Here is a 26,293-nt window from a genome sequence, read left to right on the forward strand (position 1 = left end):
AAGGGGGGGGGGGGAGGCCCGGGGGGGGGGGGATGGGAGGAGACAGCTCGAGGGTTAAGGAAGGGGAGGAGACAGCAAGGGCTAGCAAAATTGGGAGAATTCAACGTTAATGCCATCAGGACGCAAGCTACCCAGGCGGAATATGAGGTGCTGTTCCTCCAATTTCCGGTGTTGCTCACTCTGGCAAAGGAGGAGACCCAGGACAGAGAGGTCGGATTGGGAATGGGAGGGGGAGTTGAAGTGCTGAGCCACCGGGAATTCAGGTAGGTTATTGCGGACTGAGCGGAGGTGTTCGGCGAAACGATCGCCCAACCTCTGCTTAGTCTCCCCGATGTAGATCAGCTGACACCTAGAGCAGCGGATCCAGTAGATGAGGTTGGAGGAGACACAGGTGAACCTTTGTCGCACCTGGAACGTCTGCTTGGGTCCTTGAATGGAGTCGACGGGGGAGGTGAAGGGACAGGTGTTGCATTTTCCTTTGCAACCGCAAGAAGTGCCCGGGGAGGGGGTGGTATGGAAGGGAAGAATTGACAAGGGAGTTGCGGAGGGAGCGGTCTTTGCAGAAGGCAGACATAGGGGGAGATGGGAAGATGTGGCGAGTGGTGGGGTCACGTTGGAGATGGCGGAGGATTATGTGTTGTATTTGCCGGCTGGTGGGGTGAAAGGTGAGGACCAGGGGGACTCTGCCCTTGTTGTGTGGTATGGGTGAGACCCTGGTGCGAGCCTCATCTATGGTGGCGGAGGGGAATCCCCGTTCCCTGAAGAGCGAGGACATTTCCGATGCCCTGGTATGGTATGCCCTGGTATGCCCTTGTAATCTTATTGCCTCTGTCTCACCATAGCTCATTCCATTCTTGTGTGTCACCATAGCTCATTCCACTCTTGTGTCAATACAATCTCTGCACATGTGTGGATGTCTGCATTGAATTGCCTACTGATTTTAAATGCCATTAGTATGTCTTCTCCATTCTAATCTATCATCGTATTATCCTTGCAAATCTCTTCCTTGCATTTTCATGTGAACCACCCTTCCTAAAGTGGGTGTAACTCAAACAATATTCTAACTGCTTACCCAGTGATTTTGTGCATGTTTAATACTGCAACTTGCATTTGTATTCTGTGGTGCTAGAACATAGCACGGTACAGAACAGGTACTGGCCCTTTGGCTTAATATGTTTGTGCTGACCACGATGCCAAATTAAATTCATCCCATCTGCCTGCACATGATCCATATCCCTTCATCCCCTGCCTGATCATGTGCCTATCCAACAAAAGTCTCTTTAATATTGCTATTGTATCACCTTGGTCGGCATAGATATGTTGGGCTGAAGGGCTTGTTTGCATGCTGTATGGCCCCCCCTGGCAGCAAGTTCCAGGCATTTCCCACATTTTTGTGTTTTTTTAATTGCTTTGTAAATCTCCTTTAAACTTTCCCTTTTTCAGGATAAACCCTCGTATGTGACACCCTGGGGCAAAGGTCTCTGACTGTCTACTTCTCATAATTTCATATATTTCTATCCAGCGGTCCCTCAGCCTCCAACTCTCTCTCTAGAAAACAATCCGAGTTTGTCAAGGCTCTCCTTGTAGCTATTGCTCTCTAACCTGGGAAACGGCCTGGTGAACGTCCATAGTTTCCACATCCATCCTGTCTGTATCTTTGCAAATCATCACTGGATATCTTCAACAGGTTTACCAACCTATTTCTCTCTTCCTTCATTGCGTTTGTATTAAACTTCATCTGTTCATTCTTCAGACATCTTTCTACAAAAGTTGCCTCTAGTTTTTTGGATTGCTACAGAAACTTGTGGGAAAGAGCAAGAGTTGAATTAATGGAATTGAATTATGAAAATAGGTTTAAAATTATTTATTTTCAGTGATAGACCACGTTTTTTGGATTGCTACAGTAACTGGTGTGGGAAAGAGCAAGAGATTGAATTAATGGAAGTTTGCTTGAATTGGTTGTTTTTAAATGAAAGCTATGAATTTAAAATTATCTTTATTTTCAGTGATAGCACCGCCATTCAATATGATCATGGTGAGAAAACTCACTTGTATCTCCATAGATCCCTTTAGAGCCACATGTACCTTTCTGGTGGTCAACTACCCTACTGGAGTTGTGGAGTCAAACTCTCTTGAAAAAACTTCATCTCGGTTTTAAAATAGACGCTTTATAAGCTGTGACCCCTTGTTGGACTTTATCAAGTTTGCATCTAGCCTGTTGAATTTTGTGTTTCTTAAATCAAAGCTATTGAGATTAAAACCAGTCTATCCACTTCATAAGACAATCCCAGGAATCAGTCTGGTGTCTGATCTCCTTCCTCTCGATGCTCAGGTGCTGGTCTCACCAAGACCCCGAATGGCCTACTCTTGCACCTATTGTCTATTGTCATGACTGCTTAGTTGGAAAGAATAGCTGGGACATCTGGAGACTTGTGAAGTGCAATGTTTATGCGGTAGGCCAAATAGCTTCTCAAGTGGCTATACTTTTGAATGAAATCATGGGCGATCTAATTTTTAGCCTCCGTGTCACCATCTTGCCTGATCCCCATTATCCTGTGCAGGAAGGAACTGCAGATGCTGGTTTACACTGTAGATAGACACAAAATGCTGGAGTAGCTCAGTGGAACAGGCAGCGTCTCTAGAGTGAAAGAATGGGTGAAATTTTCTTGAAGAAAGGTCTCAATCTGAAACGTCACCCATTCCTTCTCTCCAGAGATGCTGCCTGTCCCGCTGAGTCTCTCCAGCATTTTGTGACTACCCCCCATTATCCTCACACCCATATCCAAATCTCAGTCAGTACTTTATTTGGGCAGGGCAGAAAATCTAAAACTTTCAAAGAAACATTCTTCCTCAACTCTGCTTTCAACAGGTGTCCCATTATTCTGAGCCAAGGAAAATATCCTTGTGGGAGCTTCCCTATCAAGCTCCCATGTAATTGCATATGTTTCCAACAAGATCAACCCTCTTGGGATTTCTTACTAGCTGTGAGGAAACTTTAGACAGACTTGCATTGTTTTCCCTGGAGTGTCGGAGGTTAAACGTGAGACCTGATGGGAATGTATACAGTTATGATTAGCACAGATGCAGAGTGAGGGCGAGCAGAAGCTCATGGGTCGTTCGCATATTAGAAATTAAAGATTCTTAAGTGTTATTACGTTTTGGTAAACTGAGCCAGTCTTGAATCCAAAAATCCCAGAAACTCTATATTCTGACCAAACCTTAATTTTATCTGATGTGCTATATGTAATTGCATTATGATATGATTAAAATAAATGTGAAGTCTGAAATATCCGCACAAAATTACAATCGTTATTCTCTGGCTCATCACCCCGAGTTACTGATGCTTCCATGATACAGATTTTCTCTGTCCCATATCATGTAGGCCTTGGAGGCTGGATCTCTGAATTTCATTCCATCTCGGGCAGTCTGACCTATTTGCATTAAACATCCAATGTCTGGCTGCTTAATACAACGTGTTTGGTTTTGCATTGGAGTAAGATTGCATTAAACCTATTGTGAATTTTATCTGCAGTGTGTTTTGCAGACAATTTTATCTGCAGTGCGTTTAGAATGTATTATTAAACACCTTTTTTGGGCATAGAAAGATAAAATTATAAACTGCTCATATTGGAAAGGTTGTACCATAGTATACTATGATGAGGTGCTTTCTATTCGGATTAAATTACATTGATTATATTGTCAGTCCACTGTTACTTTAAAGAAGTCAGGCTTGATCTTTTATAAATAAGGTTTAACCTAAGCGTTTGCCGAGAACAAAGTTGCGGAACTAAGATAGACAAAAATGCTTGAGAAACTCAATGTTTTGGGCCGAAACCCTTCTTCAGACTGATGTGAGGGTGGGGTGGGGAGAGGGAGGGGGGTTGGGGGGAGATGGGAAGAAGATTGGGAGAGGAGGAGCCAGAGGGCTGGAGGGAGAGCTGAGAAGGGGAGGAGACGGTAAGGACTACCTGAAATTAGAGAAGTCAATGTTCATACCGCTGGGGTACAAACCGCCCAAGCGAAATATGAGAAAGCTGCTCCTCCAATTTTCGGTGGTCCTCACTCTGACCATGGAGGAGGCCCAGGACAGAAAGGTTGGATACGGAATGGGAAGGGGAGTTGAAGTGCTGAGCTACCGGGAGATCAGGTTGGTTATTCTGGACCGAGCGGAGGTGTTCGGCGAAGTGATTGCCAAGCCTACGCTTGATCTCACCGATGTAGAGCAGCTCACACCTCAAGCAGCGGATGCAATAGATGAGGTTGGAGGAGGTGCAGGTGAACCTCTGTTGCACCTGGAAAGACTGCTTGGGTCCTTGAATGGAGTCAAGTGGGGGGGTAAAGCGACATGGGTAGCATTTCTTGCGGTTGCAAGGGAAGGTGCCCAGAGAGGAGGTGGTTTGGGTGGGAAGGGTTGAATGGACCAGGGAGTTACGGAAGGAGCGGTCTCTGCGGAAAGTGGACAGGGGAGGAGATGGGAAGATGGGGCAAGTGGTGGGTCACGTTGGAGGTGGCGAAAATGGCGGAGTATTATTTGTTGTACGTGACGGTTGGTAGGATGGAATGTGAAGACTAGGGGGACTCTGCCCTTGTTACTTAATCTGCCCTTGCCCATATGCCTCTTAATCACTTCCTAACATTTTTGTCCAACCATCTTTTTGAAAGTCATAATGGTATCCGCTCTATAGCTTCTTCGGGCATCTCTTAACAGAAATGGGCAACCTCTGTGTAAAAACTTGATCCAAATCCCTCTTGAATCTCTCCTCTCACAGCTAGCTTTAGAATTCTTTTCCAAATGCAACAGCTTGCGCTTATCTGAATTAAGCACCATTTGTCATTCCTCAGTCCATTTACCCAGCTGATTGACATCCTGCAGCAATTCTTGATAACCACCTTCACAGCCTGTGATACCACCTATATGAGTGTAATTTATTCAATATTATCAATGCTACTAGTCAGGATGTCAGATCAGGTCCACTTGTGAGGGAAGAACATCGAACAGGCCCTTCACCCACCATGTCTGTGCCAATTATGATGCTTGTCTAACTAATCTCATCTGCCTTTATTCTCTGCCCATCCACGTCTGTATATATGCTTGTTAAACGTAGCTATCATATCAATTCTATTGCCTCCCAGGCAGCACATTCCAGCTACCTACTGTGCATACAAAAGAAACTTGCCTCGCTCATTTCATTTTTATACTTTCCCCCATGTCAGTTACCTGACCTTTGCCTTGAGATATATGATATTTCTCCCCTGGGGGAAACAGACTCTTGACTGTCTAGAGACGCAAGAGACTGCAGAAGCTGTAATCTGGAACAAAAACGAGCTGGTGGAAGACATTGTAAAGTTCAGGTGAAGGATCCCAATCCAAAATGTCAATTTGTCATTTCCCTCCACAGATGCCTGTTTAAACCAACATCTGCAGTTCTTTCCCACACATGATGCCTGATCTGCCGAGTTAGAGTCATCGAGTGATAGTGTGGAAACAGGCCCTTTGGCCAACATGTCCCAGCTACACTGGTCTGACCAGTGTCCATGTCCCACCAAACCTGTCCTATCCACCTGTCCTATCCTAACCCAGTCTGAAGAAGGGTTTCGGCCCGAAACGTTGCCTATTTCCTTCGCTCCATAGATGCTGCTGCACCCGCTGAGTTTCTCCAGCTTTTCTGTGTAACCTTCGATTCTCCAGCATCTGCAGTTCCCTCTTTAACACTGTCCTATCCATCTTCCTGTCTAACTGTGGCTTTAGTTTGAATTTCTTTCAATTTAACACTGTAAATGTTTGAAAGGATCAAATCAGCTTTATGTAAAAGTATAAAACGTACAACTCTATTGTGTCTATACAGAACTTTTCAAGGTATGTTTTCTATTACTTTTGAATCTGGAAATGTTCCCCATCATATTACAGCAATATTTATTAATCAGATAATCATTGGCCTTTACAATTCTGTGCCTCCCCATTCACCTTTCCACTGTGAAGTAGGGTGTTGCCTCTGTTACTTTAACATAAACCAGCTCAGGAGGACCTTGGTATCCGATTTCACTCGTTGTTCAATTACCCAAGTCAAAATCTGGTGACTTAAAAAGTAAACATGTTTGAGAAGAAAACAATTGAGCAAAACCTTTTTTTAAAAGATCGAAACTCTATTGTCAAATAGATAGGTGTTCAACCATTTTGAACTAATAACCAGGTCACAACTGGCAATCAAAATTCAACTGCAACAGAACTCTTCTGGAAAAATACATTTGCTTGTTTGATTGCCACTGCTTTCAATCAATCTCTTAGGTTTTTGAAGTCATCATATACAAAATTATCTTTATTTACATTTTTATGAGAATTTTCTTTTGTGCTGTCTTAAAGTGAATGTCAATGACGGAGAGTTGAAATATTGAATGGATGAAAATGTTAAGGCAGTCATTGGTCAAATTACAACCAAAATGAAGCTATTGATAAACGACTTGCATTCACCTGGGTTATCCGTTCTACACTTTCCCTTCCAAGTAATTACCATAGGGTGTTTAATGCCTTCAAACTCTTGATTTGTATATTCAAAATATGATTACCAAGAAATCTCAGATGCAGAAGATCATTGCCTCTGTTTCAGTTTCCACAGATGCATCTGTTTGCTGAGTATTTACTGCATTCTCTCTTCACGCTGCATTCCCAGCAACAGTAATTTTTAATTTTGGCAGTAGATAAGTACAGTAAAATTTGTTATCCACATCTGCCAGTTAATGTGTATTTAGATAAGAGTTGCCCCAACCACTTGCTTGGTGATTTGCCATTTAAGCTGTTCCTGTTGAAATGTTGGCTGTCAGTGCATACTGGATATAAAATAACAGATAAAAAGTATTTACTGTAGTGTCTAACATTCTGTATATTCAACGATTTCCTGAAATTGGACTGGACCTTGCATTCTATGAATATTAATGCAGTGAATTAAAATTGTGTTGGTTTAACATGAAACCTAAGTCTCCAGGATTAATATTGTAAGTCAGTTGGAGTAACATGCCGCTTAATGTCATTGAACCACCTGCTTACAAGGTGTAGCACTTCCATTCAATCTGAAGAAGGGTCTCCACCCGAAACGTCACCCGTTCCTTCTCTCCAGAGATGCTGCCTGTCCCGCTGAATTACTGAATAATTTTGTGTCTACTTTCATTCAGAATAGGTTTTTCAATTCTACCCTTTTTCTCAGTATTTCAAGTATAGAAACAGAATTGTACAGCAAATGTAGTTGTAAAATTAATTTCTACATCTTTGAGTGAGATTTGTTGAAGTAAATCTACATGAGAGCTGGGTGTGTGAAAGAGCAACACAGAAAGTAGCACTAGGTAAAAGGGCAAGGTAGCAGTGTGCTGCACTTGATTCTCCAGATAGTCTGAATATCTGAAAAAGGGTTTCGGCCTGAAACGTTGCCTATTTCCTTCGTTCCATAGATGCTGCTGCACCTATTAAGTTTCTCCAGCATTTTTGTGTACCATTCTGAACATATTATTGAATTAAATCAAAATGGACCCCAGATGAAAGGCAAAAGTTAGGTAATCATTGCAGCTATATGCTTCAGCTTGAGGTCTGTAAATAAACCTCATTAATTTTCACGCTAATTAATAAACTGGACAAAAGCAACTTTACTTGGGGTTGGTGGGTGGGGGGAGACTTTTCAAGTAAGATTGTAAACTGTTGGTAACACACAGCAAGAAAGCTAGTAACTGGAAAGAGAAATAGAGATTCTGTTTCAAGTAGAGGATTGTTGATTAGAGCCTTAAACCCCTGTCCCACGGTACGAGTTCATTCCAAGAGTCTCTCCCTGAGTTTGCCCTGATTCGAACTCGGAGATTTATGGTAATGGCCACTCGTCGGTACTGGGGGCTCTCGTGGACATTTTTCATCATGTTGAAAAATCTTCACGAGTCTTCCCGTGCTTACCTGACATTAGCGAGTCTTCCCGAGTACCTGCCGTTAGCGTTACGAGCCACTAAGAGACGTCCCAACGCTCCGACGTACCCGCTGCGTTCATTCTCCGTGCTTACCACGCGTTTGATTTTTTTTAAACTCGGGAGAGCTCTTGGAATGAAGTCGCACCGTGGGACAGGGCTATTAATGTTTTGATTTTCAATTCAAATGAGGTGCTGTTTTGATATAACATTCTGCTCATAGTGGCTTTTAAAGTCAACAGTAATGAATTCAGTAAGTAACAAAATTAAAAAGAGAAAGAAAAATCAATTAATTCAAATATAAATTCTCGGCTTTGATCCAAGCCTCCCTGTTTAGAAATTGGCAACTGCAAACTGTTCCATATGGAGCATATATAAGGCCATGGATGATTGGAATTAAATTATTTCCTTTCACTTTGTCACTAGATTGGTTCAGTACACCATATTTTAATAAGCTTGTACCCAGTTAACCCAAATATATGTTGATATTTGATTAATCACAATAGGAGAATGTATTTTATTTACAAGTGATTTGATAATCAGCTATTTGCGTTTATCAGAAATGAATCTCTTTTTATAGGAATGTTGTTTCTTGTAGAGAGGTGAAGTGTATTCATTTTTGTATCATTTGTTACAAAATGTTGAAATATTGATAAAGTCAGCTGTTCTAACATAGTTCAAGCGATGAGTGAAGATATGCTGTATGAATAACTACCACCCACTACATCACATGATGCCTATTTGCAATCTGAGGTGGTTTTGTTAACTAAAAAGATCATAAGTTCCAAATTGCTAGAAGTAAAACTTACAGAATGATCATAGGACTTTTGACCGGAGACTTTATTTAGATGCATTTTACTTTGTCCTGATTGCAAGAAAAATGAGTGCACCTTGTGATCGAAGGTGGACAAACATGCTGGAGGGTGCAAATGACTCAGCGGGTGAGGCAGCATCTATGGAGCGAAGGAATAGGTGATGTTTCGGGTCTAGACCCGGTTGCCTTACCCGCTGAGTTTCTTCAAACGTCACCTATTCCTTCTCTCCATAGATGCTGCCCCACCCGCTGAGTTTCTCCAGCTTTTTTTGTCTGCCTTCCGATTTTTCCATCCTTATTCTTAAACTTGTGTCAAAGAGTCCTTTTGTGCACAGGACTTTCTTAGTGATACCATTTTTATACTGTACGAAACTATACAGGAGTAGGCCATTCAGGTTGCCTGCACCTCATTCAAAGACCATGTACAACTGTATCCTGTACCTGCCTTCCCTCCATACCCCCTGATCCCTTTAGCCACTGCCACATCTAACTCCCTCTATACTCTACCTTCTTAGAATGTTGTAAGGTTCTATAAGATCCCCTCTCAATCTCCTAAATTCTAGAGAGTATAAACCAAGTCTATCCAGTCTTTCTTCATAAGACAGTCCTGACATCCCAGGAATCAGTCTGGTGAACCTTCTCTGTACTCCCTCTACGGCAATAATGTCCTTCATCAGATTAGGAGACCAAAACTGTACGCAATACTCCAGGTGTGGTCTCACCAAGACCCTGTACAACTGCAGTAGAACCTCCCTGCTCCTATACTCAAATTCTATGAATGCTGCACCTGCATGCCTACTTTCAATGACTGATGTACCATGACACCCAGGTCTCGTTGCATCTCCCCTTTTCCTAATCGGCCACCATTCAGATAATAGTCTACTTTCCTGTTTTTGCCACCAAAGTGGATAACCTCACATTTCTCCACATTATACTGCAATATCCTTTGCTGTATGTTCCAATGCAAAAATATGTTTGCTATTTTGAGCTTGAATGTTTATCTGTAACATTGTAGCATCAGATGCACACAATGACTTCCACAAATTCTGTCTTGACATTTACATGGCACTTTATTTTGTTGTCTTCACTATCTAAGTTATATGGACTCCTTTGTGTATGATCAACCACGATATTAGGAGGGGGAAGGGGGAAAGCTAGAGAATAGTGCAAAACTGAAATTGAAGTCCAGGGCAATGGGGAAATAATGATACATCTGAAGCCGGTTGTTTTTCCAGTACCATAATGCATTTCCTAATCTCATGCCTCATCTTTTAAATAACTCCTTGCACTTCATGCAACAATAGATGCTATAATTCTACAATGGGTTGTGGATCCTGAGCATGAAGGGATAGGAAGAAGGGTCACCCATTCCTTCTCTCCAGAGATGCTGCCTGTCCCTCTGAGTTACTCCAGCTTTTTGTGTCTATCCTCGGTTTCAACCAGCATTTGCAGTTCCATTTTACACACAGGAAGAATAGGATTGGTCTTGAGGCGTGGAAGACCAGAGGAAGGTAACCAAGCAGAAATGCTGTGAAAATGAGTTCTAGAAAGCAGTTGCCTAAGGGACTGCATGCAGAGGAAAGGAGAAAGCAGTCAGAGATTGAAGTGCATGAATGGACTTGAAGGCAAAAGCATGCATTAAAGGCGGGTGGAACAATGGGAGGATATGAAAGTACAATAATTTTTAAGTTAATTTATGATTGAAGATGATTTGGTGGAGCGTTGATGCAAGTGAAAACGCTGATGCCGACATTCTTGGTGATTTAGTTTTTAGTTTAGTTTCCAAGCCTTCATTCAGCATAGATCTGCAACAGATTTACCAATTTGTATGCTCTCAGGCACTGCCCTGTACTGTTGCTATCACATCCTTAAAGCATGAACTCGCTGAATTCCAGTGTACAGGTAGCAACAAAAGATCTTTGGCCTCCCTATCAAACGTGTTTTATTGACAGTGACACAATGGACCCAAGGTGAGCTGGCTAATTGACTTGGTGATAGGAGGCAGAGGGCACTAGTGTAAGGATGCTTTCCTGATTGGATGTCTGTGACCAATGGTTTACTGCAGAGTCAGTGCTGGTATCTTTGTTTGATGTCCTGCCAAAGGAGGTGAGGGAGTCCAATACAATCACTACATATAAGAGACATTTCGACAGGCACATAAACAAGCAAGTCATAAATGGGACTAGAATTAGGCCATTCGGACCATCATGTCTATGCCATTCAGTCATGGCTGATCTATCTCTCCTAACCCCATTCTCCTGCCTTCTCCCCATAACCTCTGACACCCGTACTAATCAAGAATCTATCTATCTCTGCCATAAATATATACACTGACTTGGTTTCCACAGCCTTCTGTGGCAAAGAATTCCACAGATTCACTACCCTCTGATTAAAGAAATTCCTCCTCATCTCCTTCCTAAAAGAACGTTCTTTAATTCTGAGAGACCTCTAGTCCAGAAACTCTCCCACTAGTGGAGACATCCTCTCCACATCCACTCTATCCAGGCCTTTCACTATTCTGTATGTTACAATGAGATCCCATCCTCATTCTTCTAAACTCCAGCTAATACAGGCACAGTGCCGTCAAATGCTCATCATATGTTAACTGACTGATTCCTGGGGTCATACTTTTAAAACTCCTCTGGACCCTCTCCAGAGCCAGCACATCCTTCCTCAAATATGGTGCCCAAAATTGCTCACAATATTCCAAATGCGGCCTGACCAGAGCCTTATAGAGCCTTAGCATTACATCCCTGTTTTTGTATACAAGGCCTCCTGAAATAAATGCTAGCTTCTGGAAATAGATACTAGCATGGTGTTTGCTTTCTTTACTACTGATTGACTTGCAGATGAACTTTTTGGGAATCTTGCACAGTCCCTTTGCACCGCCAATTTCTGTATTCTCTCCCCCTTTAGAAAATAATCGACACCTTTATTCCTGCCACCAAAATGCACAACTCCACACTTTGCTGCACTGTATTCCATCTGCCACTTCTCTGCCCACTCTCCCAACCTGTCCAAATCTTTCTGCAGAGTCCCTGCTTTCTCTACACTACCTGCATCTTCACCTATTTTCGTATCATCCACAAACTTTGCCACAAAGCCTTCAATCCCCTCATCCAAATCATTTCTATGCAACGTGAAGAGCAGCTGCCCTCGAACTGAGCTCTGTGGAACTCCGCTAGTCGCTGGCAGCCAAACAAGATGAAGCCCCCTTTATTGCCACATTTTGCCTTCTGCCATCCAGCCAACCTGCTATCCATGGTAGTATCTGCCTTTTGATACCGTGGGCTCTCATCTTCCTTAGCAGCCTTATGTGTGGCACCTTGTCAGCTTTCTGAAAATCTAGGTGTACAACATCTACTGACTCTCCTTTTGTCTGTCCTGCTATTTACATCTTCAAAGAATTCCAGCAAATTTGTCAAGCAAGACCTCACCTTTGCAAACCCATGCTGACTTTGGCTATTTAATACAGAAGGATGGGGACCAAATGGATTGTGTAGGAGGGCAATGGTTGGCATGGATGTGGTAGGTTGAATGGCCCTTTTCTGTGCTGTACCTGACATCTTTCTTTAGAGAAGATGTAGAAAGTTTGGAGAGGGTGCAGAGGAGGTTAACTGGAATGCTGCCTGGATTAGAGGGTTTCAGCTACAGGGAGAGGTTGGACAGACTTGGATTGTTTTCTCTGGAATGTCAGAGGTTGAGGGGAGACTTGATAGAAGGATATAAAATTATGAGTGGGATAGAAAGGTTAGCAGTTGGACCTTTTTCCCAGGGTTGAAATGCCCAACACCAGAGAGCATAGCTATGATGTGACAGGGGGAAGTTTAGTGCAGGTGGGCAGGGCAAGTTTTTTTCACACGGGATGGTGGTGGAGGCCAAAGATCTTATAGCTTCGCTATAAGATCTTTGGTGGAGGCCGATACAATAGTAGCGTTTAAGAGGCTTTTAGATAGGCACATGGAAGTGCAGGGAAATGGATCACCTGCAGGCAGATGAGATCAGTTCAGTGAGGCATAATGTCCAGTGCAGGGCCGAGGGGCCTGTTCCTGTGCTTATCACTCTATGTTGCTGTATTCTTGCAGCTGTTTCTGCCCAGAAGCTGTTTATACAGACTAGACGCTCCACCATTGACTCCATCTATACTTCACGCTGCCTCGGCAAAGCAGACAATATAGCCAAAGTCCTTGGAGAGGTATGGGCTATGTGCAGGAAGATGAGTGATGGTCTTGATATTATGTTCAGCACGAACATTGGGGGCCGAAGGGCTTGCTCTTATGCTGGAAGACAACTGAAAGGGCTTGCATGTCATTTGTTTGCTGTGCTGTAGGCCTCTGTAGTCAATCATTTAATAATGTAGCTCGGATTGGTCTCTTGTCTTAATTCTGAATGCATTGTTCCCTGAGGAGCACAATGAAGCAAATGTTTTTTCTGTGAAGGAGCATTACAGCTTTCTGTGGTTCCTGAAAAGTGCTTCTTGGGTCATTGCTGATGAAACCGTTGATAGATCGAGCCAATATTGTTCACGCTGGTGGCAAGAAACAATGCATTCAGTTCTTGAATCCTATCTCTGAATAATTGATTCAGCTGTTGCAGTGGACACATTTAGGACTATTAGATTTATCCAGCCTTCGAGCATGTTTCACCAATCAGTGAGTTTACATTTATCTGTGACTTAACTTGTATACTTGCTTTTGTCCATCCTCCATAATCTCTTGTGTTATCAAAAGTCTAGTAATCATTGATCGAAAATGAACAATTGACTCGGCCTCAATTGTCATTTGTGTAAGAGTTTCAAATCTCTCCCACCCTTGGCATGCAGATTTAACTCCTGAAATGCTTGATTCTAAACTTTAGACCATGTCCCCTCCTAGAGTTCTAATCAGTTCTTCAAATTTGTCTTGATAATATGAATGATCATCTTTAAACTAATGAAATCGCCCTGTTGCATACATTTCAATAACTGCTCTCCTACTTTGTGTTTGTGTAAATTGTCTGATTAATTATCTCGCCCTCCAAAAACACCATCCATCTTGCCTAGAATTGTAAAAGGATTTGAGTGCAGGAGCAAGGCTATCTTGCTGCAGCAGTACAGGGCCATGGGGAGGTCACATCTGGAAGTTTGTGTGTTATATTGGACATCTTGCATTGAGGAAGGATGTTTTTAGCATTGAGGGAGTGCAACTAAAGTTTATCAGACTGCCCCTGGAATGGCAGAACTAATTAATGAGGAAGTGGTTGAGCTGGTTAGACCAATATTCACTGGTTTAGAAGAATGAGGGGGATTAAAGAGAAACCTGTGAAATTCAACAGGGCAGACTTGCTATAGTAAGTGGGTATGTCATTGGACTGGAGGTAAGGGGGAATTTCTTCACTCAAAATGGTAAACCAGTGCCATTCTCTATAACAAAAGGTAATGGAGAGCAAGTCATTAAATATATTCAAGAAGGAGGCAAATACATTTTTTAATACTGAATGATATTGGAGATGTTGGGAATGGGATGTGAAGGGGATGATGAGCAATAATTATGTTGAATGCTAGAGCAGACGGGAAGGATAGAATACCCTGCTCCTGCTGTTTTTGTTATTACTCTGCAAACAAGATATGAAGGGTCGCGACCCACAATATCGCCTATCCATGTCCTCCAGAGATGCTGCCTGTGCCACTGAGTTACTCCAGTACTCTGTTTTACTCAATATTCCAGAATGTGCAATTGCTTGTATCTCTTTACCTATTTGCTATGTTGGTCTCAGCATGGACCAATATATTGTTCAAGTTAGCTTCAGGTCTCCCTCAAATGCATCATGTTGGCAGCACTTGCTTTTGCTGGCTAAGAATGCTATCTACCTGCAAACTAACCACCACTTTACCCTTATTGTCATCTCCCCCCTCTCACCCAACCCCATCCTTCACCTGCTACCCTTTCTTGGAGTATCTTCTAACGGTCTGTATCCTTGCAAAGTGTCGGCCAACTGCAATGACTTTTTCAAGTGAAAGTAAATTAACTTTTCCAGAAACTTTCAAATAGTTGAATACAAATTAAGTCTGAAATCAGTCTTTTCTCAGGATTTGCCTGTGCCTATTGACGATTGCCTATGTTAAAATTATTGTCTGATATAATATTTCCAGTTATTAAACAGTTGAGCAGCTGTGAATGTGACTTTCTCAATGACAACTGGCCAATGATGCTGCCTTTTTTGTCTTCGGAATCACGCATATACATTTTTAACTCTCAAATAGTTAAGGCACAATACCTGTGCTTGAATTATTGTGAAATTTTAAGTTTGTTTCAGAGCTTTTTTTTAAATCCCCAAAGTTGTCTGATGTTATTGAAGTTGTTCTAACGACAATCAAAATCCTTACAACATGTCTTTTCTCTTATGGTCTAGAAATTCATAGAGTTTGAGGACTCTCAAGAACAGGAGAAGAAGGACCTCCAGATTCGTGTCGAGGTGTTGGAGTCACAGACACGGCAACTTGAACTCAAGGCAAAAAATTATGCAGACCAGAGTAAGTGCACTGAGAATCATTCTCACTGTTACAATCTTAAATAGTACAGGGGCGCAGCGGGTCGGCACGGTGCTCAGCGGTAGAGTTGCTGCCTTACAGCGCTTGCAGCGCCGGAGACCCGGTTTCAATCCCGACTACGGGTGCTGTCTGTACGGAGTTTGTACGTTCTCCCCGTGACCGAATACGTTTTCTCCGAGATATTCGGTTGAAGGTGGAAGGTTTTGAAGGTGAAGACTTATAGGTTTGTAGGTTAATTGGCTTGGTACAAGTGTAAATTGTCCCTAGTGTGTGTAGGATAGTATTAACGTGCAAGGATCGCAGGTCAGTGTGGTCTCGGTGGGCCGAAGGGCCTGTTTCCATGCTGTGTCTCTAAACTACACTAAACTAGTATTGTGGCATATCTGCACCAAAAACACATGGCAGCCACCAGAGAAGCATGTTATTATTATTTATTTTTCTTGTGGGAGAAAAGTTGCCATCAATTTCAGTACAGTACATCAAATTGTAACACTATTTTCTGTGAGGCTTCCTTTGACGATATCAAAGTGGATTAACGGATCGTACTGTTGAGTACTGATTCAATTGATGGTGCTGGATAAAATTTGACAGGCATGAATACTCCAAAGGACATAAAGGTATCCATTTGATTATTCACAACTTGACAAAGAGACAAATTCAAAATAACATGTCCTGGAGTAACTCAGCAGGTCAGGCAGTATCTCTGGTGAACACAAGGGGGGGGGGGGGGGGGGGGGGGGGACTTTTCGGGTTTGACGAAGGGTTTGGACCTGAAACCACCTGTCCATGTTCTGAAATGTTGCCTTACCCGTTGAGTTACTACAGCACTTTGTTTCCTTTTATGCATTAACCGGCATCTGCAGTTCCTTGTTTCCACAAGAGACGAATACAGTTCTCTCCCATTTTCTTCTCAGTGGTACAGTTTGGAGAAATAGTTATTCCTGACAAACTTTCCCTCTCTGTTCAAGGGAGCACACTCCTTGATATGCCATGATCCCTGAGGAACCATTAAAATCTGCTTGTAACCCGTGGATCTGGTTTAGAAGGAGGGTCCAATCTATTCCTTTCCATAGGTGCTGGCTGACCTAGAGTGTTTCTGGCATTTGTGCTGCTGTTTTGATGTAGGTGATGGCTGCACACAATGTGTTTGGTTATGGGAAGTGCCCTAGTAAAGCTTACACCTGTTCCCAAGTGGTAGCAACACCTGTGCCTCCAGTAATGCAGTCGTTGGGACATGCCCTGTGGGTTTTTTCCACTCCCAACCGTCCTGTTAACCCACAACCGCTTTTGGACTTCTGTTTATGGACTGTTGTGATTTGGCACGCATTTCTGAAGATAAGAGTCGCAGAGTGATACAGTGTGGAAACAGGCCCTATGGCCCAACTTGCCCACACTGGCCAACATGTCCCAGCCACACTAGTCCCACCTGCCTGCGTTTGGTCCATATCGCTCCAAACCTGAACTATCCAATGTATACCGATTGATCAATTGATATTTTTCAGTCATTATTGATTCAGAGGTGGGAAGGTTAGAAGATGGAATTTTTAAAAGGAGGAGAGGCATGGAGAAAGGAGGAAAGAAACCAACGTTGTCTCATTGACACAGTTATTTTGATTACACGAGGACAGATTGAATGCTAATTAATCACAACTGAAGTGTGAGGAAAAACAAAAAGGGACAGCTGAGAGTTGGGCTGGGGTGAAGCGTGTAGAACACCGCAGTTGTTGGGCTGGGGTGAAGCGTGTAGAACACTGCAGTTGTTGGGCTGGGGTGAAGCGTGTAGAACACTGCAGTTGTTGGGCTGGGGTGAAGCGTGTAGAACACTGCAGTTGTTGGGCTGGGGTGAAGCGTGTAGAACACTGCAGTTGTTGGGCTGGGGTGAAGCGTGTAGAACACTGCAGTTGTTGGGCTGGGGTGAAGCGTGTAGAACACTGCAGTTGTTGGGCTGGGGTGAAGCGTGTTGAACACTGCAGTTGTTGGGCTGGGGTGAAGCGTGTAGAACACTGCAGTTGTTGGGCTGGGGTGAAGCGTGTAGAACACTGCAGTTGTTGGGCTGGGGTGAAGCGTGTAGAACACTGCAGTTGTTGGGCTGGGGTGAAGCGTGTAGAACACTGCAGTTGTTGGGCGGTTGTTGGGTTGGGGTGAAGCGTGTTGAACACTGCAGTTGTTGGGCTGGGGTGAAGCGTGTAGAACACTGCAGTTGTTGGGCTGGGGTGAAGCGTGTAGAACACTGCAGTTGTTGGGCTGGGGTGAAGCGTGTAGAACACTGCAGTTGTTGGGCTGGGGTGAAGCGTGTAGAACACCGCAGTTGTTGGGTTGGGGTGAAGCGTGTAGAACACTGCAGTTGTTGGGCTGGGGTGAAGCGTGTAGAACACTGCAGTTGTTGGGCTGGGGTGAAGCGTGTAGAACACTGCAGTTGTTGGGCTGGGGTGAAGCGTGTAGAACACTGCAGTTGTTGGGCTGGGGTGAAGCGTGTAGAACACTGCAGTTGTTGGGCTGGGGTGAAGCGTGTAGATCACTGCAGTGGTGGGCTGGGGTGAAGCGTGTAGACACTGCAGTTGTTGGGCTGGGGTGAAGCGTGTAGAACTCTGCAGTTGTGGGGCTGGGGTGAAGCGTGTAGAACACTGCAGTTGTTGGGCTGGGGTGAAGCGTGTAGAACACTGCAGTTGTTGGGCTGGGGTGAAGCGTGTAGAACACTGCAGTGTGTTGGGCTGGGGTGAAGCGTGTAGAACACTGCAGTTGTTGGGCTGGGGTGAAGCGTGTAGAACACTGCAGTTGTTGGGCTGGGGTGAAGCGTGTAGAACACTGCAGTTGTTGGGCTGGGGTGAAGCGTGTAGAACACTGCAGTTGTTGGGCTGGGGTGAAGCGTGTAGAACACTGCAGTTGTTGGGCTGGGGTGAAGCGTGTAGAACACTGCAGTTGTTGGGCTGGGGTGAAGCGTGTAGAACACTGCAGTTGTTGGGCTGGGGTGAAGCGTGTAGAACACTGCAGTTGAACACTGGAGTTGTTGGGCTGGGGTGAAGCGTGTAGAACACCGCAGTTGTTGGGCTGGGGTGAAGCGTGTAGAACACCGCAGTTGTTGGGCTGGGGTGAAGCGTGTAGAACACTGCAGTTGTTGGGCTGGGGTGAAGCGTGTAGAACACTGCAGTTGTTGGGTTGGGGTGAAGCGTGTAGAACACTGCAGTTGTTGGGCTGGGGTGAAGCGTGTAGAACACTGCAGTTGCAATTCTGAAATGAAAGGGAATGCTTGCCAGCAGGTCCGTGGGGAGAGAAACACAGAAATATTCCTGGTGGATGATCTGGCATCAATAGTTTAGTTTAGATATACAGCATGGAAGCAGGCACTTTGCCTCACCGTATCCACGCTGACCATCAATGGAAGCAGGCACTTTGCCTCACTGTTATCCACGCTGGCCATCAATCCCACTTTCTCATCCATACCCTGCACACTAGGGACAATTTACAAAGACCAATTTACCGACAAACCCACACGTCTTTGGGATCTGGGAGGGAGGAAACCCACACAGTCACAGGGACAACGTACAAATTCCGCACAGACAGCACCCATAGTCAGGATTGAACCCGGGTTTCTGCCACTGTGAGGCTGTGGCTCTACCAGCTGCGCCACTGTGCCACCAAATCTAGCCACCACTAGCACAAAGAAGAAAAGCTGATTATCTGAAATTCAGTATGGAGTGCTGCGGGCTGCAACATGCCCATGTGGCTGAATGCTGTTCTCACATTTGCTTTTGTGCTTTATCAGGGTTGGGGAGAATAATATAAATGCCTTTAGCTAAGCTCTGCCTCTTAAATGGCACACAAAGAAATTGTCAGCTAATCTTCACTGTCATTGGCATTGGCTTTTTTTTACTGATTCCCTCCCGCTCTGCAATTTAAGTATGTTTATAAACTCACTTTGCCGGTTGTGATGGACGATCTTTGACCTGAAATGTTATATTTGTTTAGAAACATAGACAATAGGTGCAGGAGTAGGCCATTCAGTCCTTCGAGCCAGCACCGCCATTCAATATGATCATGGCTGATCATCCAAAATCAGTACCTCGTTCCTGCTTTCTCCCCATATCCCTTGATTCTGTTAGTCCTAAGAGTTGTATCTAATTCTTGAATACATCCAGTGAATTGGCCTCCTGTGCAGAGAATTCCACAGATTCACAACTATGAGTGAAAAAGTTTTTCCTCATCTCAGTCCTAACTGGCCTAGCGCTTATTCTTAAACCATGACCCCTGGTTCTGGACCATCATCAAAAACACGGGGAACATTTTATCCCGCATCTGCCCTTCCGATCCCTTAAGAATGTTACATTTTATATAAGATATCCTCTCATCCTTCTAAACTCCAGTGAATATAAGCCCAATCGATCCATTCTCTTTCTCCACTGATGCTGCCTGACATGCTGAGTATTTCCAGCGTTTTTTCTCACTTTATATTGAAGAACAGAAACCTAGTTAACATAATACAAAGCAAACTGTTGACATAGTCTCAATTGTGGGGTAGTGGTGGTGAGGTCAGTATAGCCGCAGGTTTTGGGTTTGAGTTCAATTCCAGAAAGATCATATGATCAGATTATTATTTCTTTGAACTCATAACGTTCAACCAAGGACAGTTACCTCATGGCACTATTTGAAGATGTTGGGCACGATATAAATATCAGTTAGAACACAATGCTCAAAGTCCACCACAGAGGCAACAAGTGGATACTGAGCAATATTTTGAAGGTGGAAATAAAGAGTTGGATGGAATGCTTTGAGAAGGGAATTTGAGTGCCATTCCTGAACTGTTGTTGTGGCTGGCAATGGTAGGGTGAAGAGAGAATTGTGCAAGATGCTCGAATAGACAATAGGTGCAGGAGTAGGCCATTCGAGCCAGCACCGCCATTCAATGTGATCATGGCTGATCATCCCCAATCAGTACCCCGTTCCTGCCTTCTCCCCACATCCCCTGACTCCATTATCTTTAAGAGCCCTATCTAGCTCTCTCTTGAAAGTATCCAGAGAACCGGCCTCCATGCCCTTTGAGGCAGAGAATTCCACATGCTTGGAGTGTTTGGAACAGGCATGTGTATTGGAACGTGGATTTGTCGGACTTGAGGAGATGAGAGACCGAGAGGGATGATACCCAATCTATAAAAAGATGCATGAGCATGTAGATGGAAGATTTCCCAATCAATAGGAAACATTTGTGAATTGAGTGTAAATTGTAGACTGGAACATGTTGGAGCCATGGAGATCCTCAGAGGTTCATTGTATATCACCAATAAACTGATGGGTGCTTTGATAAGAATATCAAAGGGTAAAATGAAATGCAATGGACTGTATTTTTCTGAAATATTTTTCTAAAACATTAAGTAAGTTAAATGAGTTGTTGGTGAGCAGGTGGATAAATTTCCACTTGGTGGGGTGTCTAGATTGCAGGGTCATAGATTGAATAAGGAGTTGGCCATTCAGGATAGGGATGAGAAGCAATTTCTCCCAGTGTGTGATGAATCTTCAACCCAAGAGGATTGTGACGGCTCTATAGCTGCGTATGTTTAGGATGGAGATAGATTTCTGTTCCATTGTGGATTAAGGGAGATGTATAGGAAAGTGTTTACAGATCAGCTATGATTTTTGTATGGTGGTACAGGTTCAAATGGCCTACTCCTGCTTCTATTTGTGCTTGCGTGTTTGTGATCAGCTAAAGGAGGAAGAGGTTTGGTAGTGGTGTCCCCTTTCAGGAACCACGTTGAAGCAAAATCCAAAATATCATTAAAAAGGAAGTGAATAAATATTCTTATTTTGGAAGGAAAAGTTTCAAACGGAAAGCAAACAATACATGAAACAACATAGACTGCTTTGTGTTTTAAAATCCCACAATTGGGCAGTTCTGTATTTCACGTGCAAGAGATTTTAGCCCATGTGAGAATTTTTCTTGAAAGCAGTTATAGTGCAAATTTAAGCAGCTGCGATCTGACACTTCAACTGCAAGTGCGAACTGTAACTATGACAACTTATTAACTCCATGTGGGAAAAGTTCTGATGTCCCTTTAGTACAGGAAACGTGAGCAAAGCTGAACTGCAGGACGCTGACTAGAGTGGTTCCAACTGGCTCCTCTTGCCTGTATTTGCTAATGGAAAGAACGGGCTGATTTGTGGCACTGCTCTTTTCACAAGTGTAGAGCAATTCTCTTGTGAAAATGGAGATTGAATATACTCGGATATCTTTTAAAATGCAATCGAGATCATCACTTGCCATGCGAAAATATTTTGTTGATTTCATTAGCCGATTACAGCAAGACTGTGATAACCTGACATTCTTGGGGCTTTCATGGTGGGGACTAGCAGGTTTTCCCAGACCATTGGCTGCATTAGCGAAGAGCGTAAAAAAAAAAAGAAGCGAAGAAGGTAATGCCTTTTTGACAATTGGAACAAAGTAATGCTTTGCCCTGACTCGCACGACTTGTAATGATATTATCAGGGCTGCCAACTCTCACGCATTGAGCGTGAGACTCGTGCATTTCGACAAATTCTCACGCTCTCAACGCTGATCATAAATTTCTCACTCTCTGTCGTGAGAAATTCTGTGATCAACGAGAATTTCAAAATCTCATGGGCCACGGGTGTTGGGGAGCCGGGGCTGGGAGCCGGGGCTGGCGAGTGTTTGCCGGGGTGGCGAGTGTTTGCCGGGGCTGGCGAGTCACTTGCTGCAGCTCCAGCCATGGAGCAGCCTCAGTGCAAGGTTGGCGAGGTGTTTGAAGGGCTTGCGCCGTTAGTCTCGGGGGCTGCCGAATGTTTGCTGGGGGCTGGCGAGTGTTTCCGGGCTGGCTCGGTGTTTGCTGGGGCTAGGCACTGTTTGCCGGGCTGGAAGTGTTTGCCATGGGGGCTGGCGAGTCGCTTGCTGCAGCTCCAGCCATGGAGCAGCCTCAGTGCAAGAGTCCTGAGGCGTCGGAAGCGTTATGCCGTTAGTCTCTGTGCCGAATTTGCCCTGGTGACCAGCATGGATCAGGCTGCAGCTCGGTGCATCCTGGAGTTAGGTACCAAGTACTGGGTAGAAACGATGGAAGATAGTGATCTTCAAATGGGGGTGGTTGGAGAAAGCATCCTGCTTGCCTGCTAGATTTTCACTTACTCCAACTGCAGGAAAAATGTTCCCGATGTTGGGGGAGTTCAGAACCAGGGGTCACAGTTTAAGAATAAAGGCTAGGCCAGTTAGGACTGAGATGAGGACAAACTTTCTTCACCCAGAGAGTTGTGAATCTGTTGAATTCTGTGCCACAGAAAGCAGTGGAAGCCAATTCACTGGTTGTTTTCAAGAGAGAGTTACATTTAGCACGTGGGGCTTGCAAAATCAAGGGATATGGGGGATAAAACAGGAAAGAGGTACTGATTTTAGGTGAACAGCCATGATCATATTGAATGGCAGTGCTGGCTCGAAGGACTGAATGGCCTATTCCTGCACCTATTTTCTATGTTTCTATGCTTGAGTATATGGCAATAAAGCTCGACCACTTTCCGTTGCAACCGCAAGAGATGCTACACGTGTCGCTTTACCTCCCCCCTCGACTTCATTCAAGGACCCAAGCAATCGTTCCAGGTGCGACAGAGGTTCACCTGCATCACCTCCAACCTCATCTATTGCATCCGCTGCTCTAGATGTCAGCTGATCTACATCGGTGAGACCAAGCGTGGGCTTGGCGATCGTTTCGCCCAACACCTCCACTCGGTTCGCATTAACCAACCTGACCTCCCTGTGGCTCAGCACTTCAACTCCCCCTCCCTTTCCGAATCCGACCGTTCTGTCCTGGGCCTCCTTCATTGCCAGAGTGAGCAACACCGGAAATTGCACCACACACCCTCCCCCCCCCCCCCCCCCCCCCCCCCCCCCCCCCTCGGTCACTACGCTCCCTTGGGCTTGGTCTCTCGCTCGTAAGTATCACCCAATGTTGGCAGCCCTGATATTATAGACCTGGTGTTAATATTAAATTCCAATTGCTGTAAAATAGTGTTGGAGCCAGATTAATTAGGTTATTTGGCATCTGTATTTTTAATTGCTTAACTGATCCTCTGTTCAAAATTTTGAGTGTGCACATCACTTTTTCTCCTTCCATTTACCTGACGGTCACTGGGTCATTGGTCCTAATTAAAACACTTTAACTCCCCCTCCATCCTATCCTATCTCCAATCTGACCTTTCTGTCCTGGGCCACCTCCTTTGTCAGAGTGAAGCCCAGCACAAATTGGAGGAACACAGCTTGGGCAGCTTACACCCAGAATGAACATTCTGAACAGAATGATCTATTCTACATTTTCCTTGATCTCCATTATCTTTCTCTTGTTTTCACACCTTACACTTCCTTGTATATACACTATTTTATCTATGTACCTCCCACTCCCCTGACATCAGTCTGAAGAAGGGTCTCGACCCGAAACGTCACCCATTCTTTCTCTCCAGGGATGCTGCCTGTCCCACTGAGTTACTCCAGCATTTTGTGTTGTCTTCGATTTAAACCAGCATCTGCAGTTCCTTCCTACACACATTGTTCCTAATCATTATAGGCAACTCTCGCATTATGGCCATTTGGGAAATAGAAATTTACTCTCACATAATTATCAAATCGCCATCCTAAAATTTGTGATACTAAATGAAATTCACTCTCCTGAAATTCATATTGCTACTTTAGCTGTTTTATAATGTTTCTCCTTCCTCCAATATTCCACAAGGCAGTTTCCAGGAGCTTGTACTCTGATAACGTGACACTTGCATCATCATCAGAGCTTCTGTCCTGTCCTCAGTGCCACTTCACTGTCCAGGATCACAGCTTGGAATTCTCTTCCCACACATCTGCATCTCTCTCATCTCTTTTTGAAATGGTGCTTCAAACTAGTTCTGACAAAGTTGTTTATCATCGGACCGAATCTTTGACTCTGTGTTTTGATTTGTCTTGTTACACATCCGTGAAGAATTTTGCTTTCACGGAGTAAGATGTGACATTTTCCAATTAGACTTTTTTTGCAACTGTGGGAATCAAATAAAATTTGAAAGTTCGAAACAGTAAGGCAAGTTGTTGATCCAATTGAGATGTTGAAAGAGAATTGTAATGCTTTGATCTGGAGCTTGCTTATTTGTTTGCCAAAAATATTACAGTTATTAATTGGACAATTTTCTGTGGAGGAAAGGCGAATCAATGGATACTATCTGATCACCTCTTCCATTGCAAGCAATACTGTTCTTGTCCCAGGTCACCGTTAGCCTGCTGTCAGCCCTTTGTGCCTGCCCGTTTAATAGCTCCCAGTTTAAAACTTGACATACTTTGAAGTGGAACTTTCTTTGCTGGTCTTGCTGTTGTACAGGTTTCCAGCCACATTTAAATTTAATAATATGGAAATGCCAAATCTGCATCTCTTTGCGACCTCATCATAAACAACATTTGTATTGGGGCTATCAGGTAAATGGACATGCAAGTGAAGTAGAAAGTTGGTGTTTAGTATCTGAAAGCCTTGGCAAATGACCTTTTTGTCCCACTTGCTAAAAGTGCTAGTTAATGAGTATTCCACAACTGGGATAGGGATCTGGTTCAGGGTGATGTCAGACACGAGAGATTGCAGATATAGGAATCTGCATCAAAAAGACGTTAATGTTCAAGAAAGAACTGTAGATGCTGGAATAAACAAAGGTAGCAAAAAATGCTGGAGAAACTCAGCGGGTGAGGCAGCATCTACAGAGAGAAGGAATAGGCGACGTTTCGGGTCTTCTGACTGAAGAGGGGGTCTCAACCCGAGGCTGGACGTTAATGATTCTGTTCGGGTGGATATTGGCACCCATCCCAGAATTATTTTCATAACTAGTTCTGATTGTTCCTGTTTTCACTAATGTGATTATATCTGAACCCTCCGAGGTGGGGAATCAAAGCAAAGGACCAAGCAGTAGCAGAACAGGTCTTGTTTGGTAGTGTTCTAACAGTGGGCAGACTGGACGTAGAACTAGTGAGGTGCATGTTTGACCATAATCCTGTTGAATCAAACAGTGATCTTCAAGGAGCTCAATGGCCTAAAAAAGAAGGGAGACACAAAATGCTGGAGTAACTCAGCAGGACAGGCAGCATCTCTGGATAGAAGGAAGGTGACATTTTGGGTCGAGACCCTTCTTCAGTCTCAGGCCAAAAAGAGAAAGTATTAGAGATACTCAGTGGGTCAGGTAGCATCTGTGGAGAGAAATGGACAGACAGGGGCATTTTAGGACATTTTAAATAGTTTAGGAATGGGGGTAACCCATTTATAATGGAGATGAGGAAAATCTTTTTCACCCAGAGAGTTGTGAATCTGTGGAATTATCTGCCTCAGTAGGCAGTGGAGGCCAATTCTCTGGATGCTTTCAAGAGAGAGTTAGATAGAGCTCTTAAAGATATGGATATGGGTAGTGGATATGGGTAGAAGGCAGGAACGGGGTACTGATTGTGGATGATCAGCCATGATCACATTGAATGGCAGTGCTGGCTTGAAAGGGCTGAATAGCCTACTCCTGCACCTATTGTCTATATTTGGGGTCGGGAATGGCCTCATTCTGCAGGTTGAATGGCCTGCTCAGATTTTCATGTTTTGCTTGAACTGTGCTTAGAGATGTAAACAAAAAGTCTGTGTTCCAAAGTGTTGGAAAATGCTGCTATTTAAATGACTTTTCCCAAACTACACGCCACCCTTTCTTTCCCTTCCCCTCCTAAGAAGCTTAATGGTATATTACTGCATTGCCACAACTGCTGAAAGATGTGCATTGTTCAGCAAGTGACCTTTCAATCTAAAATTCATTGTTTAAACCCATAAATAATTTTTTTCCTGTACTTATGGATCAGCATCTGAAGCAAGAATGTTGCTTGCATTTTCAGCTTCTGTGTTCCAGTTCTAATTTATGGACAGTTGATCTACTAGAATGCAGTCGGGCTATAACAGAACATTCTCACGCAGTGTATGTTGTTGTGCTGTCACGTTATAACCCTGATAAATCGGGAAGGATTAATGGTT

General features: G+C 43.9%; 1 protein-coding gene across 4 annotated transcripts in view; it reads left to right on the plus strand.

Annotated features, from left to right (window-relative positions):
* spag9b (sperm associated antigen 9b) overlaps window positions 1–26,293 on the plus strand; it is a 132,994-nt gene that overhangs the window by 4,255 nt on the left and 102,446 nt on the right. For all 4 annotated transcript variants that reach the window (XM_055654288.1, XM_055654290.1, XM_055654289.1 and 1 more), the window contains exon 2: window positions 15,143–15,263. In XM_055654288.1, coding sequence (XP_055510263.1) covers window positions 15,143–15,263 — 121 coding nt within the window. The remainder of the gene's footprint in view (window positions 1–15,142; window positions 15,264–26,293) is intronic.

The sequence above is a fragment of the Leucoraja erinacea genome, chromosome 23, assembly GCF_028641065.1.
Source record: "Leucoraja erinacea ecotype New England chromosome 23, Leri_hhj_1, whole genome shotgun sequence".
Taxonomy (NCBI): domain Eukaryota; kingdom Metazoa; phylum Chordata; class Chondrichthyes; order Rajiformes; family Rajidae; genus Leucoraja; species Leucoraja erinaceus.